Raw genomic sequence first — 16,797 nt, forward strand, 5'->3', positions numbered from 1 at the left:
GAATCAGAACCGATGGTCTAGGAATTTTTCGCAACAAGAGCCTAGAGGTGCGATTGCTGAACACCTCAGGCTCCATAGTAATCCTCATCTCAGACTTCGTGGTGATAGTTCTTTATCATTCTTGAAGATTATCAAATTGTTTTATGGTGTCAGATCGAAAATTCTTCTTTCCCTCAATCCCACTTCACTTTAACATCGATTGTCGTAATCATTCATCCTAAAATCATATCTCAGTTTTCACCATGTGTAAATATCTAATACGGTTTTGCCACATTAATGATTCTTTGAAATGACCTTTTCACCCTGTTTCAATACCCAAACCACTTCAAACACATCAACAAAAATGAGTCAGAGAAACTTGTTCACCCTTGAAATCTGTGATCTATGTGGGGTCTCTATTCAGAATTTCGAATTTCTCCGTCTGCTATTGTCATTTGGTTTTCTCCAGTTAAGCCTCCAAAACCCCTTTTTTGGTTCCTGCTGGATGTCCAAACAACTCCGAACTCATTGAAAATACACGACTAAAACTTATGTATCCTGTCATCTGGCCAAGAAGAATATCTGTGTTGGCGATGCCTCGCATCGGAAGACGAGCTGATGAAAGACCTGAAGCTGAGGCATCAGGTTCGAGGCGCCTATACATTCCACGTTAGAAGCCTCTCTGCGAGGGCTCTGTTGAGCTAACAAACATTCCACCACACAACTCCCATAAGTGAAAGTGAGCTCACAGCTAGAGACAGTGATAATCCCATGTTGGTTGTGACTTCAAAAGCCGGTGATCACCAGCAATTTGTCGAGCATCCACGCTGTCTGAGACTGAGCTGCCATGCAGGCGGATCAATTTTACGAATCATCATGTTGAGGGTAAGAGAGGTGGGAGTTGGGTGTGTGCAAGGAGAAGCCAAGCAGGCAGGGTTTCGATCTTTTGTGATAAGACTAGGAGTCCATCCTAATCCATCCTGGTACACACATACATGCTATGGTCGAGATGAAACAGTTGAGGAGAAGAAAGTGAGTTGTAATCAGCAGAGTTGATCGATCGATTTGAAGATTTGAAGAGAATGGGTTATACTTTAATGAATTTTGCATTAAGGTCACTCTCGATCGCAATCGGTCGTCAATCTTTAATCGTCTCTCCTTATAGGCTTCTCTCTCATTCACCTCAGGTTCAACTAGTCTGTCCAGTACTACCTCAAAGTCGACTTTATTCAAATCATCAATCTCAATTTACTTTCTCATTCGCAAAACCAACCAAGACGATGAATATCCCTAAACCACCTCAACCGGCTCCCGTATGGAATCACACCGCTACGGAGATTGAGTCGATCGTAAAGGATACAATCGAAAAGTCTCGAAAGGTCATGAACCGAATTGGAAGTCTATCACCTGGAGATTGTACTTTTGACTCAGTCGCACGTCCATTAGCAGATGATGATGCTGCAGTGGCCAATGGAGAGATGCTGGTCAGCTTTCTCTCCCTCCCAATTCATTCTCTGTTTAAAAACGATCTGATCATCTGGAATCTATGCAGACCTTTTATCAATACGTTTCTCCGGACGAAAGCGTCCGAAATGCTGCAGTTGAAGCTGATAAATTACTCACGGAATACGGTATTGAAGTATCATCTAGAATGGATGTCTATAAAGCTTTACTTGCTGCTCAAAAAGCTACAGACCTATCATCTTTAGATCCTGAAAGTAAACGTTTATTAGATCGACTGATCCTTGAGCGTACACGATTCGGTCTTGATTTAGAAGAAAAAGATCGATTACAGTTTGGTGAACTTAGGAAAGAAATCAGTAATCTCGCTATAGATTTCAGTAAGAACCAGAATGAAGAAACCGGCAAGATTTGGTTCACACCTGAAGTTAGTCTTCCTTCACTATCATCATCAAGCTCAAAAATCACGTTGGACCGGATCTGACCGATCCTAAACTCGCTACTTGGATTCAAAGGAGCTTGAAGGCGTTCCCGATGATATACTTTCAGGCTTCACCAAATCAGATGATGGAAAATTAGCCATGACCTTCAAAACGCCGGATTACGTACCTGTGATCAAAGTCAGCTCATGAATTGATACATTGTAAGCGATGACGAGACCTCTTCTGACACAAACAAATTGGGTTACTTTCTTAGTTTGCCAAGAATCCTCTCACTCGCAAAAGAGCTTTCGAAGGTTACGAGAATCGAACAGCGATGAATGTGCCTATCATGAATAAGATTCTTTCTCTTCGACGAGAGGCTGCTCATATTCTTAAAAAGGATAATTGGGCCTCTTACATCCTGGAGCCTAAGATGGCTTATGATGTTAATGCAGTTAATGAATTTCTCAAAGACCTTCGTCACAAGATTACGCCAATTGCTCTCAAAGAGCGTGATACTTTATTAGAGTTGAAACGCAAAGAAGTTGAAGAGCTTAAATTGAAAACTGATCCAAACAAATTATACATTTGGGTTTGTCCATTTTTCTTAATCTCCTAATTCTTTTCCATGATCTGATTACGTTATCCACTTTCATCGCATTCAGGACTTTAGGTATTATGATCGACTTTATGCTGAAAAGACTCTCGATTTGAAAGAAGATCTTGTCAAAGAATATTTCCCTGTATCTGTAGTTGTCAATGTGATCCTTGAAACTTATCAATCATTACTATCAGTCAAATTCTTTCAAGTCAAGGATGCTAAAACCTGGTATCCTAATGCATCTCAATGGGCAGTTTGGGACGCAACAGCGATTGAAGATGGAAGTGCAAATCAAGGCAATGGCTTTTTAGGATGTAGGTTCATCTCCCAATGAATCGAATGTTCTTGCTCATATCACTAACACTTCATCTTCATAGATATGCATCTCGATATTGAACCTAGAGAAAACAAATATGGACATGCTGCTGTCTGGGGTTTGATCCCAGGATATTTAAAGGCCGATGGCACTCGAAACTATCCAGTGGCTGCAATGGTTGCAAACCTGGCCAAGGAGACTCCTCAAAAGCCAGCGTTGTTATCACACGACGATGTTGTAACATTCTTTCATGAAATGGTTAGTCTGGAATTGTGATGATCGGATCTGAAGAAAATTGATGGAAGCTTATTTGAACTTTTTAGGGACATGCATTCCATCAATTGTGTAGCAAGACTAAATGTGAGAACTCCACTATTCTCACTCTTAACATTGTAGAAAGCTAAAATGTAAAGTTTATCTACAGATGCAAGGTTCCACGGCACAGCTGTTGCAAGAGATTTTGTTGAGGCTCCATCCCAGATGTTAGAAAATTGGTGTTGGACTGAATCTCAGTTATCTAGAATGTCACGACACTATAAACGACCCGATGAGAAACTTCCAAAAGAACTTATCAAAAAGATCATCGCTAGTCGTGATCTTAACTCTGGATTGACCAATCTACGTCAATTGTTCTTTGGCATGTCAGTTTTTTCTTTTACTGATCTTCAATCTTTCTGCGCACTTGTGGGTCTGACGATGGGATCATGTGAACAGGCTTGATATGCACGTACATACTGCTCCAGAGGCTGATGAAGATCTTACTAAGACTTGGTGCGAGATGAGAAAGGAGATTTCATTGGTCGATGACGAGGGAGAGTATACTCCAGGACAGTCGACCTTTGGACATATTGCAGGGTTTGTCAATCAGCTTTCATGAGGTTCTTATACCATCAGGCTGACTCTCGGATCCAAATCTTACATCAATCAATGGTATTTGATTTTTCGTCCCTATAGCGGTTACGACGTGAGTGTCTATCATCAACCTATAGCCTTGGTTCCGTAGATCTAAAGCCAACCGTCTTCTAATTCCTATCCAGGCTGGTTACTACGGTAATACTAAAGTTAACTAAACTCTGAGCAAGATATTGGTTACTTCTACTGATCAACCAATGATGCTCATCACATCTTTTCTTAGGTTACCTTTACTCTCAATCCTTCTCAGCTGATATGTTTGCTGAAATCTTTGAAGCTGATCCAATGTCACCTAAAAGTGGACATCAATATCGAAAAGAGATTTTAGAACCAGGTGGATCGAGAGATGAGATGGATAGTTTAAAAGCTTTCTTAGGTAGAGAACCTAATAATGAAGCTTTTTTGAAACGTCTTTTAGGTCATCATAACAAATAAGGAATGAACTTGTAAGTGAGCTTTTTTGTTGTTGATATTCTGGGGGTTTAGAGTGGCTTGGTTCATATGACTTGATTACTGATGGGTTGTCAGATTAGTTTTGTTTTGGTCTTTTCTAAAAAAGGGTTTTTGTGATGTTTTTGTTTTTGTTTGCATTAAATCAAGTTTGTTTTGTTTTGTTTTTTTGTTGGTAATGATCATTGTTTTTATTTAAGTTTAAGTTTAGCAAAATCAAATCCCAATTCCAGAATGATAACTAAAGCACTACAAAGATCAAGTGATCTGACTCTCTTGATTTTCTTATGGAAGATGAAAAAAGATTTTCCAAAATTGAAACTTTGACCAAAAGAATAAAAAAAAACTTTTTAGTCTCACTCTTCACCCAGATTATGATCAACTACAGTCTGATGAATTTACGGAGAGAATATAATGTGCCTATCAGGTAGCATAAATATGTCTGAGCTTGACTGTAGCAAGGGATCCTAAGTCTGTTGTGCTTGTTGGGTTTGAAGAAATTTGTGAATTGGGTTGGATTTGACCCCAACTTACTTATTTGGCTATTGTGTGACATACAACTCAAGACCCTCACTTGAATTAAGATAAACTTACTAGATTGATTCAAATTTGTTAAGCTGGTTGAGATTGAATGATGAAGTCTGTGAAACAACTTAAATCTTAGTTGTGTGGTACAAAGTTGAAGATTCACAAGATTCCTTATGATAGAAGGTCATATTACCTTTTTCCAAAAATAGCAAGAAGTTTTATCAAAGTGATCTTTAAAATCACATTCCATCTACATATTCAAACAGGCTGTTCCTGGTTTCATGGCTCACACCACAAGAACTTCAACAGTTTGCTACTCAAATCCTCAAGATCAAAACCTATTCTTATAGATAAAAAGAGAACACATGAATTACAAAACAGAAAAAGAAATCAATCAAGTTGAATTGAAGATGAACAGATGATGATGATGAGAATGATGATGATAATACGAAAAACGTGTATGTATACGGTCTGTTCCTTCTTCTTCCTCCTTCATGAAGTAAACACAACTTTTGATTTATCAATCTCAAAAAAAAACAAATCTGAAGAGAAAACAATGGCTCCCAAAGAGCTTTAACAAAAAGAAAGATGAAGAGAGAAAAGCATCAGATCAAACCATTTTCAGACCAACTTTTAAGATACACAAGTGGTTCCCAATTCTCAGGTTTGACCATTGACATTCTAAGTTCATTAAGGATAGCTTCATTAGAAGAAAACACTCTACCAGAAGGAGCACTCGTGACTGAAACAGCTAAGAAAGTACGAGCCATAGCTTCAAGTGTAGGATAAATCTCTTTCTTTCGATTCCAATAAGTATGAATCTGTTGTTGTGGATCTTCTACTTCACTTGAAAGATAAGCTTCAATCTCAGATCCTAAATCATTCATTTTTCTTCTCTTACGTGATCGTCTAGGTCCATCTGATTCATCATCTGATTGTTCTGTATTTTCTTCTTCTTTGACGATTGATACGTTCTCATTATATGTACTAAAGGCTTCAGCTGCTTTGATAAAGAATGCTTTCAATTCTTCTGGAGTTTTTCCTGCTGCTGCTAATGTGGTACCATCGATTTCTTTCATTTTGCTACGTGGGTCTAAGATCACAGAACAAAGGTAGACCGGTTTAAGAAGGATATGTCCTTGATAGTCATCCAACGTCTTTTTGACATATTGGAGGGGCGCAATAAGTCCTTCGGCAGAATAATCGGCAGCCGCCTAGAGATAAAAATGACAATTAGTCAAACTCTTTACAACTTATCTCAGAATGTAAAAGATCTCAATCACTTACACTATCAGTTCGTCGAACTACCCATTCATAAGTTAAGGATGCCTCAGCGAAAGCCGGATATTTCGGACCAGTAAGATCAGTGGCAGCTCTATCTAAAGGTTTTAAGAATCGAATCAATTGTTCGACTTTGCTCCATTCCGCTGTCGATAACATATATTGTCGCAAGCTAGAATCTTGTTCACAATAATAATCAATAGCCGTACGAAGTTGAAGTGCACGAGTGAACATTTGATAAGCCGAATTCCAACGAGAAGAAGTATCATGCATCAAACCGATCGGACTATTGAAGCCAATCACTTTAGCAGTTTGAAGAAAAAAGTCTTTTTGTGCAGGAGAAGTTTCTACATGAATGGCTAGTGCTCTTAAACGACTAGTAATAGTAATCAGGTTTTCAGGTGAAACTGGAATCGAATTACTATCCACATCCACATAATCGAAACTTGGCGCATCTTCAGTATTAACACCTCCAAAGGCCTTCAATCCAGTCTTGGCAGCCAAATTGATCACGTGTCCCATACATCTCAAGAGTTGGATTTGAGGATCAAAGCCAGGAAATTGAAGTGCCAAATTACTAGCCAAATTCGCATTGGCAAGGGTGTTATCGGCCGTGATACAGAAGAGCTTATTAGAGATCCCATAAAAGTCAAGTAACTGTTTAAGAGTTTCCGCTACTGTTGCTTCGGTATGCATCGCTTCAAGTTTAGTGATACTAAGAGTGGCATCGATCACCCTCCAATCGTCTCGAGTCCAATGAGCAGTGATCTCCAAAACCGAAGTATCATTACGTAAGTTCCAAACGTTCATAGTGATACTGATCTGACCGTTAAGGTTGGCAAATTCAGTCTTAAGAGACTCTTGAGCAGCGCGATACTTATGTCCGACCATTTCGGTCAGATTATCGGTACTGATGCAAAGGGCTCTAGCCTCAGGATTACAAACCGCGAGTAAATTGCTGAAAGCAGGATGGTCGACTGTCGCCAAAGGGAGCTCATGATGGACGACAAAATTAAACATCGCCTCCTTTAACGTTTCGCGATTAAGTCTGCGTCTAGGTTGTGAGGGCTAAAGTTTCGATCCGTAAGTCTTTTGGGTCGATCTCTTATCCGTCCAAGTAAAAGAGGCATTCAAGAACGTAGACTTACACGGGGTGCTCTCGGTCCAGCCGGCATGGGTGGCTTCGCATCGGAAGCCGATTTGTTCGCCGTAATACCATGTCGTCGATCGAGGTGACGAGATAAGCTCTTGGTACTCGCAGTCTTATCAGGGGTCAATTTGGCTTTACAAATCGGACCACCCGGACTGACTGGAGCTTGACAAATATGGGCTTTCTTTCCATCGATAATCTCAACAGAAAAATATTGCCATACCCAACTAGTTTTGGTTGATGAAGATGATGGGTTTAGTGGGATTGGTGGTAAAGTCGGTTTGATTTCTGGTTTTAACTCAGGTGCGAGTTCAGGTGCAAGTTCGGGTGCTAATTCAGGTGCCAATTCAGGTGCGAGTTCAGGTGCGAGTTCAGGAGCCAGTTGAGGAGCCAGTTCGGGTGCTAGTTGAGTTGCTAGTTCCGGTGCTAATTGAGTAGCGAGTTCAGGAGCGATAGACGGTGCCAACTCGGGTGCCAGAGCTGGGTCCTGATCTTGTGCTGAGATTGAAAGAGACATTGAAAGGATGAAGAGTTAAAGAGCGGGTCGGACGGGCCGGACAGATGCACCGGTGAGAAGAGAAGTTTGTTTAAGATGAAGGATGAAATTTGAAAATGTGTATGGGACCGAACGAAGAGTTTTGAATTTGGAAAAGTGGGAAGTCCGAACGATCAAATTTCAATTCCCCTCTTTCTCCTTTTAATTAAAAGTTACAGGTCATTTCATGTAACCCTACATATGCACCACATAGTCATACAGCCTCAACTAGTAACCAAAACCTTAGCGAATTTCAAATACAGCGGGCAGAAATTAATGAAAACCAGCAATCTTTCCACATCTCTCAAGTCCTCTGGTCTGCCATTAGACTTTTATTATTCCTGTTCATCTGGAATTCCTTGATTCTGGATCAGAATATACTACGGAACTGCCATTTCTGAATAACCAGACAGGACTGAAAAACTCAGTCAATCGCATTTGATACGGAAATGGAAGACATCTGTTTCTTTCTGAGCAATGCCAAAAGGCCAGTGATGAAAGATGGCTTCTCCCATCAGTCAGCCATCTGGTAGACTTACTTGGAGACACTTTTTTTAATCATTAGTCTAAAGTGACGTTCGATAGTGATAATGTGGTAAAACCAAATGGATTCCTCAGCCTTTCTAATTAGATGGTTGTGATTAGACTCAAAGTGTGAGCTATTGAAGATAAGTGACAAGCCTAGGTGCTGTGTCGAGTTCACCATCAGTTCAATTACAGGAGTTTCATAAGAACACCAGCTTCAAGTTTTTCTCTATGAAATATGACTGGCTCTTCATTTACTCAATAATGTGTTGAAAAATAAGTTTCTCCTTTGGATGCAATTCCAAAAAGGGACCCTGTGGAACTCAACTGAGAAATAATTGATATCTTCATACAAAAGTCCGCCATAGAAACAATTTCTAGCGGTGTACTTAAAGATGCATAATAGTAGGCTGGCATGATATTTGCTCTGCATGTTCAAGTATGCAGACCAAACATGCACTTTCACTGTGCTTCACCGTTTTATGTCAGTCAAACTGATCTCAACTTTCAAGTCAATACGAATACAGTTAGCCACGGGACCGTATCATGCCTGATCCGGTAAGATGCATTGTATGTTGGGTACAAACTCATGGTAATTCCAATTTAACCTCTCAATCTCTTTTCCACATACGACGACCTTCGAACTCAACCTTCACCACCTTGAAAATGGCCACCTCTCTCGATCAATCCAATGTATCGAATTCTTTAGCACTCAAAAATGGAAATGAATCTGAAACTCAATCAGAAACAAATTCATCATTACAACAACAACTCGAAAGCTTAAGAGCAGAGAAATCAACTCTTGAAGGACAATATGGAGCTTTACTTGGAAAACTTACCACAATGCGTAACACACTAGGAGATAAACTTAGACAAGATGCTGTGAGTGAGGATCATTTTTTGTCCAAATTTTCAAAAAAAGAAAAAGAAAAAAAATCTAGTATTAATGATGAAGTTGATAATGATTTTTTTTTGTTTTTGGTTTGGTTTGGTTTAAAATAGGATGAATTAGATAGAAGAGAACAACAAATTTCACAACTTCAAATCCAAAATGAAGAATTACATTCAGGATTAGAATCACTTAAAAACGAAATCATCATTTCAAATGAAGAACAAGAAAGATTAGAAAAAGAAATCCATCAATTAAGATCACGTCAGATCGATTCACAAAAGCTTATGGAAGAAGAACATTATGAACGTGAAGAAGTTTATCGTGAGAGTCGAGAAGAATTAGAAATGATTAAAAACCAATTAGAAGATTCAAAAAGAGATCTCGTTTTAGAATCTCTTAAACGTGAACAAGCTGAATCTAAAGTTCAAAGTATGGAAAATGTGATTAGTAGTATGTCAAATGATTTAAAACTTTTAAAGGAAGATCGTGATATGCAGGCAGAGAGTGCTTCTAATTTACAATCTGTTCTTGAAGAATTTCAAGCAGGTATATCTTTTCTTGCTACAATCATTAAGACTCTTCACTGACATGGTGTTCTTGATTGAATGTAGCTAAAGACAGTGAAATAAGTAATGTGGTCAGTGAGACACAAAACCGACTAGTAGAATTGGAAACCGAACTGGCACTCTATAAGCAGAAAGCTTCGGCAGCAGAGGTTCGCTTCATTTCTGTTTCAAATCCCTACGATAGACTTTAACTTGATATCTTAAATTTTCAAATGGACAGGCAAAATTGGCAGCAACTCAATCGGATACTGTACTTTGTGAATCTTTGAAAAAAGAATTGAAGGAAAAAAACATTCTAATTGGCAAAATTAGGCATGAAGGTCAGTCCGATGGCTTTCCTGACCATTGAAACCTGCTACCTTCGACTTATCATCATCTTCTGTGGTCTCTAGCTGTGATCTTGAATGAGCACCTCACAGAAGCACTTCGTAGGTTACGTAGGGATACAGCCGAACACAGCGTGGATAGGTAGGAGGCCCTTCCTTGTTATGCAATCACCTGACTTCCGAAGCTAACGCATGATGATGGCTTTGATGATGTTTGAATCCTACCAGGCGTCTCGTCACAAATGTTCTCCTTTCATTCATCACCACACCTAGAGCTGATACAAAACGATTCGAGATGCTCTCATTGCTGGCCACCATTCTATCTTGGAACGACGACCAACGGCAACAAGTAGGCCTACAGAAAGCCACCCCTGGCACTTCTCGCACTACTCGTAATGGACCAATCGCCAAAGTTTCGTCAGATCTACAACGTACTTCACTTCGCTCTGATGAAGATGATACTTTAGGAGATGGGGATACATTTACAGATCAATGGGTTTCCTTTTTACTACGTGAAGCTAATTCATCTACTCCAACACCCACGCCCACTTTCAAATCCTTTTCATCTCCAATTCATCCTTCTTCTTCTTCTTCTTCTTCAAATTCAATAACAACTCATAAACCTTCAGATCAACTTCATTCTCCTGGTTCAAGTAGTTTATCTACTCTTTCTGCTCTTACTAGACCTACATCTGAATTATTGTAAAGAAAACAAAAGCCTTTTTGCAGTTTTAAACTTGATACCCTTCTTTCGAAATTGTAACGATTAGTTTTCATTTCTTTTACATTTAAGCTTTGTATGTCTTCTTTCTCGTAAGCTTCTTTCTCTCTGTCTTGCTCTTTGTAGTAAACGCAACATGCCTCTCTAAGATTGACAATCTTCAGAAAGACTTATTCAGTCCTTGTTCTGCTTCTGTTTTTTATGTTATCCAAGTGTTTTTAATCTTTTTCTTATCTCTTCTGTGTCAGCATATTTGGGCTCTTGTGAACTTCAATTCAGAGTACAAACTTTATCATCAAATCAGGTACTTGCATTCAGAGTAATCGACAGACTTGAGTGAAGAACCTTACAACCATCAAAAGTGTGTGATTAGACTGTCCTCAATTGATTTCCAAATTTTCGAGCAATTTCAAAGCTATACCAAAGTGCCATCTATTGTTTTCTCATTTCCCTCTGGCTTAGGTGATTATAAATTTGTCACTTTTCATTATCTGCTATTGCAATCGAGGTATAACTGACATAACCAGCCATCACCAATATAATCAGTAGGGTCTACAAAGGACTATCTACACCATGATCTACACAAACTTATGAAAGAACACCGATGAAACCACATATCACCGATCCTTCTTTTGCGATTTTCTTAGCCCAACACATTATATCGTCCAGCAGCCTGACCTGGGTTTCTTGATTCAGCTTCAAGCGCTTGAGTGGTCGCCTCAATAAGAATATGTTTGATCTCGGTGATAGCACGTTGAACCTTGATTAATGAAAGAACACAAATAAGTATATGCAAGAGATATTAAAGTGTAAAAAGGAGAAAAACGCTCACCCTCCATTCCTCATTCGACTCAACCAAAAGATGTAACTTGGGTGGCTCATCAGGACCCGGTTCTTTACCCTTATCATAAAACACACCTTAAAGGATTCCAAACAAATGGGAAACATATTGATGACTTTAGCTTTTTTGCTCAATTCATTATAAAACTGTGTGATTGCATTACATACCTTTGTTCGTCACCGAAGCACCAGTACTATCAACCAATTGTACCATAGTCTCTTTATTTGTGACTTTCCATCTCGCTTTCTGTAGTATCAAAAGATATGAAGAATAAGGTCAGCAAGGACCTCGGACCGACAAGGCTTGATCATGCAGCTAGACAAGTTTGGAATCAATTGACTCACCTGTGGATAATCATTAATCGGTACAATCGCGTGAAAGTCTGTGGCGTCAGGATCTTTGGATCGCGTGTTCTCATGATTCCCAGCCTGTGCTTGAGCATTCTTGGCAGCGATCATGCTCTTCAGTTTAGCATTCAAGTCGGCTACCACATTCTGAGCTCTTGAGATTCCGCTAGCGTCCAATCTAGATCCGACGTACAACGTTTGTAAGTGCACAGTTCCAGAGAATATCAGTGAGATACATACCCTTTAGCTTGTGCGGCAGCTTGTGCCGCTTTCAAAGCCGCCGTAAGCGCAGGTGTTGCTGCAACATCAACTGGTGGTGCAGGTGCAGGTTTAGCTGCAGCTTGTGATCGACGACTAGAATCCGGAGCCGGACCTCGTTTGACTTCAACATTCAATTCCGGAATCTCAACAGCGCTGCCTGTCACACCAGTCGATCCAGTCGCTCCAGTCGTTCCGATATTTGTTTGTCCTTCCTCTTTGACGATATCTTCGCCTCCTGGTTCACCATATGCTGATCGCTCAGCACGCGATTTGGCATCTCGATCCTTTTCTAACCTATCTAGGCCTTTACCGCCAAAGCCTGAGCCTGAAGCCTGCGCTTTACCTGTCTTGACTTTTTCCAGGAATGCTAGGTGATGTAAATAAGAAAACCAATTGTATATCGTGGGGCAGGTGATCACAATGAAGGTCAGCCAAGATCGAATCTTGAGAGTCTTGAAATCCAGGAAAACGAAACAAGAGACCACTAACCATCGGACATAGTCTTGAGTTCCTCGGGGTATTTGGCACCACTAGCGACCAGTGCCCGCAGTAAATCAATGGCATATCTCTCTTGATCGGGCGATATGAAAGTGATGCAAGTACCTTTATTGCCTGCCCTACCTGTTCTGCCAGCCCGATGTACATAATCTTCCATATGATTAGGTGCATCATAATTGATGACCAACTTCAATTGTTTCACATCTAAACCACGAGCGGCCACCGAGGTAGCAATCACAATGGGTGTCACACCAGCTTTAAAATCCGCAATCACTTGATCTCGATCTACCTGTTCTTTTCCTCCGTGTAACGAGAGACAGGGATAACCTTTTTTCAATAGATCTCGGAACAAGTTATCGGCTGATTCTTGGCGGTCCACAAACACCAACGAACGCGACTCTGAATCTTCATTATAGAAACGACCAAGGATTTCAAGCAATCGATTGAATTTGGTCGAATCGTCTCTCACTTCGACAATTTGCTCGATTTCAGAAGCTACTACTGATCGCCCGCCGACAGTGATTTCGAGTGGCCGTCGAAGAATCTTTCGAGCCAATGCCTCCATTTGTTTTGGAAACGTGGCAGAGAAAAGGACAGTTTGTCTATCGGGCCGGATTTGGTTGACGATCTTCATGACCTAAACCCCATATGAAAAAGGAAGATATCCATCCGCACGATAAATAGACATAAAGTTTGAAGAACGGATCAATTGGAACAGAATGACTGACTTGTGGCTCGAAACCCATGTCGAACATTCTATCTGCTTCGTCCAACACCAGATAGGTCACTCTACGCATGTTGATGACTCGTCCTGAGTTGGTAGTGAGAAGTTCGATCATGCGACCTGGCGTACATACGATCACTTCGGCACCACGTTTCATATCGGCGATGTTGTCCTTTAGGGGAGAACCACCATAGGCGCACGCCGCCTGATCAAACCGTAGGGCAGATAAGGAGATGTCAAGCAAACGTAAGAGAACTTGTAACATATATTCGAACTGTAGCTCAATGGTGAGAAAAGGGGTGACTGACTCTCAAGCCCAATGCCTTCAAAAATGGTCTACCTTCTTTGTATATCTGAGTAGCCAACTCTCGAGTAGGAGTCATAATCATAGCTATTGGGCCTTCTAAGGCTTCCAATGGTCTTTGATCTTTGATGTGTCGGAACATCGGCAGTAAAAAAGCGAGGGTTTTACCTGAGCCTGTCTTAGCTACTCCAATCACGTCGCGACCCGACATGATTGCAGGAACAGCTTGTCCTTGAATAGGCGAGGGAGCTTGATAGCCAAGCGACTTGATCACTTCAAGACTATTTCACCCATGCCAAAACAATATCATCAGCATAAGCCTCAAACGGTTTGTGACACAGATATAGTAAGCAGATAAGATTACCATGCAGAATGCAGTCCAAACCAACTCCATTTCATCACCGGTTTAGGACAGTCTTGGCCTCGAATTTTGATTCCATCCATCGCGATTCGGATATTTTCAGCTTCTTCCTCTGACATATCTTCAACTTCGGCAGGCGGATGATAAAATGCTTTACGAAAACTTTCGTAATCAATCTTGGAATGATCTACGGGCGCCAAATCTTTCTTCTTCAGCTTTTTGGCAGCGAGCCTGGTGTTGGGCGGATTTAGAAAAGATCAGTTAACCTATCACATCCAAATTCTTACATAGGAAGAACAGGATAGGACGCCAAACAAAATTCCAAGCTCAACGTACGCTAGAATGTCCTCTGGTCTTAGGTTCGTCTTCTCGATCTCATCATCACTTGCAACAACAGGTTCTTCCTCCTCCTCCTCTTCGTCCTCTTCAAATACCTTACGGCCTTGATTGAGCTGAGCCATTCTCTGCTGGTCACTTGCATTCACTTTACTAACTTCATCTGTGACTGCCGACATGTAAGCGTCCAAGGGATCGATATCTTCATCCACTATGTCCATTGCCGTTTGGTTCTGGTCCGTGGGTGGGGTCGGATCTTTATTTTTGACTTCAACAGGTAGCGAGGCAGCTTCGAATCTCTTCTTCCTGGCTTCTTCGACCACTTGAGATAATCTAACTTTATTTGTACCCTCTTCAGATGCCTCAGTTGTCTCGTTCGTATCGACATTCATTTCGCCATTCTCATCCTCTTGCATGACAGTTCCTGCAAGTTTACGCATGTTGTATCCACCGTGACCACCATCGACCAAATCTTCTTCGTCACTGTCTTCTTCAGCTTCCACAAGTTTTAAGAGATCGTCATCGGCATTGATAGCTTCGAACGTCAATTTTTGAATCTTCTTCTGAGTCCCATCTTCTTCAGTTTCAAGAGCAGCCCCCATCTTGGCCTGACCATTTGGCAAGAGATCAGGGAAAGTGTTGAAGCTAGGCTTGGCAGGAAGACCCTTGATACCGACAGGAGCTGAATTCCTCGTCAAATTTGCCGGCTGAAGCATGGGTGGAGTGGTGTTGAGACGAGCTGAGATAGCAGCAGCAGCTAAAGCGGCAGCAGTTGCTTCATCAGCCGCAAGCGCAGTAGGTTTTTTAGGAAGACCTTTCCCGGGGGTAATCATGGAAGGTTTGGATGGCAGGCCGGGTAAAGATGATTTAGAACGCTCTCCTTCTTTCGGGAGTCCGGCTGGAGGGGCTGTAGAGCCCGTTGGAACTTTCGATATTGTAGATGGAGTGGCAGGGTTACTTCCGTCTTCTAATGCTTTCTTCGCCTTCCATTGTTCAAGACGTTCACGCTTCATTCTTAGTTTCTGTTGCTCTAATGTTTCTCCAGGAAGTCGTCCTTCTCGAGCCTCTGCAATTGCTCTAGCTTTGGCTACAGCGGACCCAGGTGCTGATGGGTCAATCGAGCTATCTAGGGAAGCACCGACTGTCGGTACATTGGTCGGAGGACGACTAGGCGTGTCTGTTTGAGAGGTTGACATATCAATTGCAAGAGAAGCAGAAACGCTCGGAGTGCTTGTCGTAGTTGGGTTCGCAATCTCAGACGTTGAAGCAGGTAACTCGCTAGAACCTGGTTCTCTCGCATCAGACTCATCGACAACTGGTACTGACAAGCGTTCACTACGATAATCACTTCGTCTCCGATCTGTTCGTTCATCACGAGATTTCCTTTCGTCTGGAGATTTGCTTCTTCTACTGGCCCATCTGTCTCTATCCCTACTTCGACTTCTTCGCCTCTTTCTATGGCTATGATCATCATACCTTCGACGGTCCTTTTCAGATCGATGCCTATCTAAATCTCGATCACGGGTATCATCCCTAGAATCCCTATGTGAACCACGATCACGACTACGAGACCTGAGCCTTCGATCTTGCCTTCGATCATCATCTCGATCACGGTGATCTCTTGAAAAGCTATGATTTCTTCCTGAATCTAGCTTACTCGAAGATCGTACGTCCTTGCTTGATCTACGGGGTTCTTCATCTCTCTTGTAGCCAGTGTGTCTAGGATGGTCAGAAAGATGTGAGCCGGATTGATGAGAAGCATTTCGATCGTGATGATGACCGGCGTCAGAACGATGGGAATGAGTCCTCCTACGTTTTGCATCATCATTGGATGGGTCTTTTCGGGGAGAAGGAGATCGAGACCGAGTGAGTGGCATAACGGTAAGTAGAACTTGAGAAGGATGAAGTTGAGTGCGATGTGAATGGTTTTAAAGAAATTTAGCGGCAACTCTCCTAACCCGGTCGATCAACCGAGTCATAGCTCACCACATCGCACACAGGGATCCGTCATGCGGGGCTATGCGGGTATGAAGTAATTTCAGCCCACCCGGGGCCGGGGGCTTAAGATCCAAGCATGACGGCCGCACGAGGCCGCACGAGTGAATCTCTGGGTTTCTTGTAAGCTTAACTAAGCCCCGGTTTCTTGCAAGATGCTTGCTCTATCACGGAGCAACCAGTCAGGGGCACAGCTTTATAAGGAGAAGACACTCAATTTCATCCTGAACTCTCTTTACTTTGACTGATATGTCTTGCGCCAGGACTCAGTGATGCAGCAGCTGAGGCTTCCACAATCCCTACCGCATTTATATTTATGTTGATTGTGCAATTATGGCTCTAGGTCTCTTGTCACTCATCAACCTCACTCATCATTCAATCTCATACAATGGATCTGATGACACCTTTTCCTAGACTCAAAGCGCATCTGGATTAATAAAAAAATACAGGCTTCTGGTGAATGTC

The 16,797-nt window shown here is 41.5% G+C and overlaps 3 protein-coding genes across 3 annotated transcripts; 2 read left to right on the plus strand and 1 right to left on the minus strand.

Annotated features, from left to right (window-relative positions):
* Positions 1–1,259: 1,259 nt before the first annotated feature.
* On the plus strand, positions 1,260–4,338 carry MELLADRAFT_51026 (metallopeptidase MepB; the record flags this gene model as incomplete). Its single annotated transcript, XM_007418272.1, has 13 exons — positions 1,260–1,463; positions 1,532–1,867; positions 1,956–2,060; positions 2,137–2,454; positions 2,528–2,777; positions 2,841–3,037; positions 3,103–3,139; positions 3,204–3,420; positions 3,494–3,634; positions 3,734–3,743; positions 3,817–3,829; positions 3,915–4,137; positions 4,225–4,338. 12 exons carry the CDS (start codon positions 1,260–1,262, stop codon positions 4,124–4,126), a joined length of 2,040 nt encoding a protein of 679 aa, XP_007418334.1.
* Positions 4,339–8,820: 4,482 nt separating this feature from the next.
* Positions 8,821–11,200, plus strand: MELLADRAFT_73614 (uncharacterized protein; the record flags this gene model as incomplete). Its single annotated transcript, XM_007418283.1, has 6 exons — positions 8,821–9,042; positions 9,163–9,598; positions 9,664–9,767; positions 9,839–9,938; positions 10,011–10,086; positions 10,173–11,200. The coding sequence occupies 6 exons, from the start codon at positions 8,827–8,829 to the stop codon at positions 10,648–10,650; spliced, it is 1,410 nt and encodes a 469-aa protein (XP_007418345.1).
* Positions 11,201–11,314: 114 nt separating this feature from the next.
* Positions 11,315–14,585, minus strand: MELLADRAFT_22529 (uncharacterized protein; the record flags this gene model as incomplete). Its single annotated transcript, XM_007418268.1, has 10 exons — positions 11,315–11,425; positions 11,498–11,583; positions 11,674–11,752; positions 11,851–12,031; positions 12,094–12,481; positions 12,604–13,249; positions 13,341–13,541; positions 13,645–13,921; positions 14,005–14,232; positions 14,338–14,585. Coding segments are annotated over 10 exons (2,445 nt in total), but the record flags the coding sequence as incomplete, so codon positions are not given.
* Between the last annotated feature and the right edge of the window lie 2,212 nt (positions 14,586–16,797).

The sequence above is a fragment of the Melampsora larici-populina genome (assembly GCF_000204055.1).
Source record: "Melampsora larici-populina 98AG31 unplaced genomic scaffold MELLAscaffold_88, whole genome shotgun sequence".
Taxonomy (NCBI): Eukaryota; Fungi; Basidiomycota; class Pucciniomycetes; order Pucciniales; family Melampsoraceae; genus Melampsora; species Melampsora laricis-populina.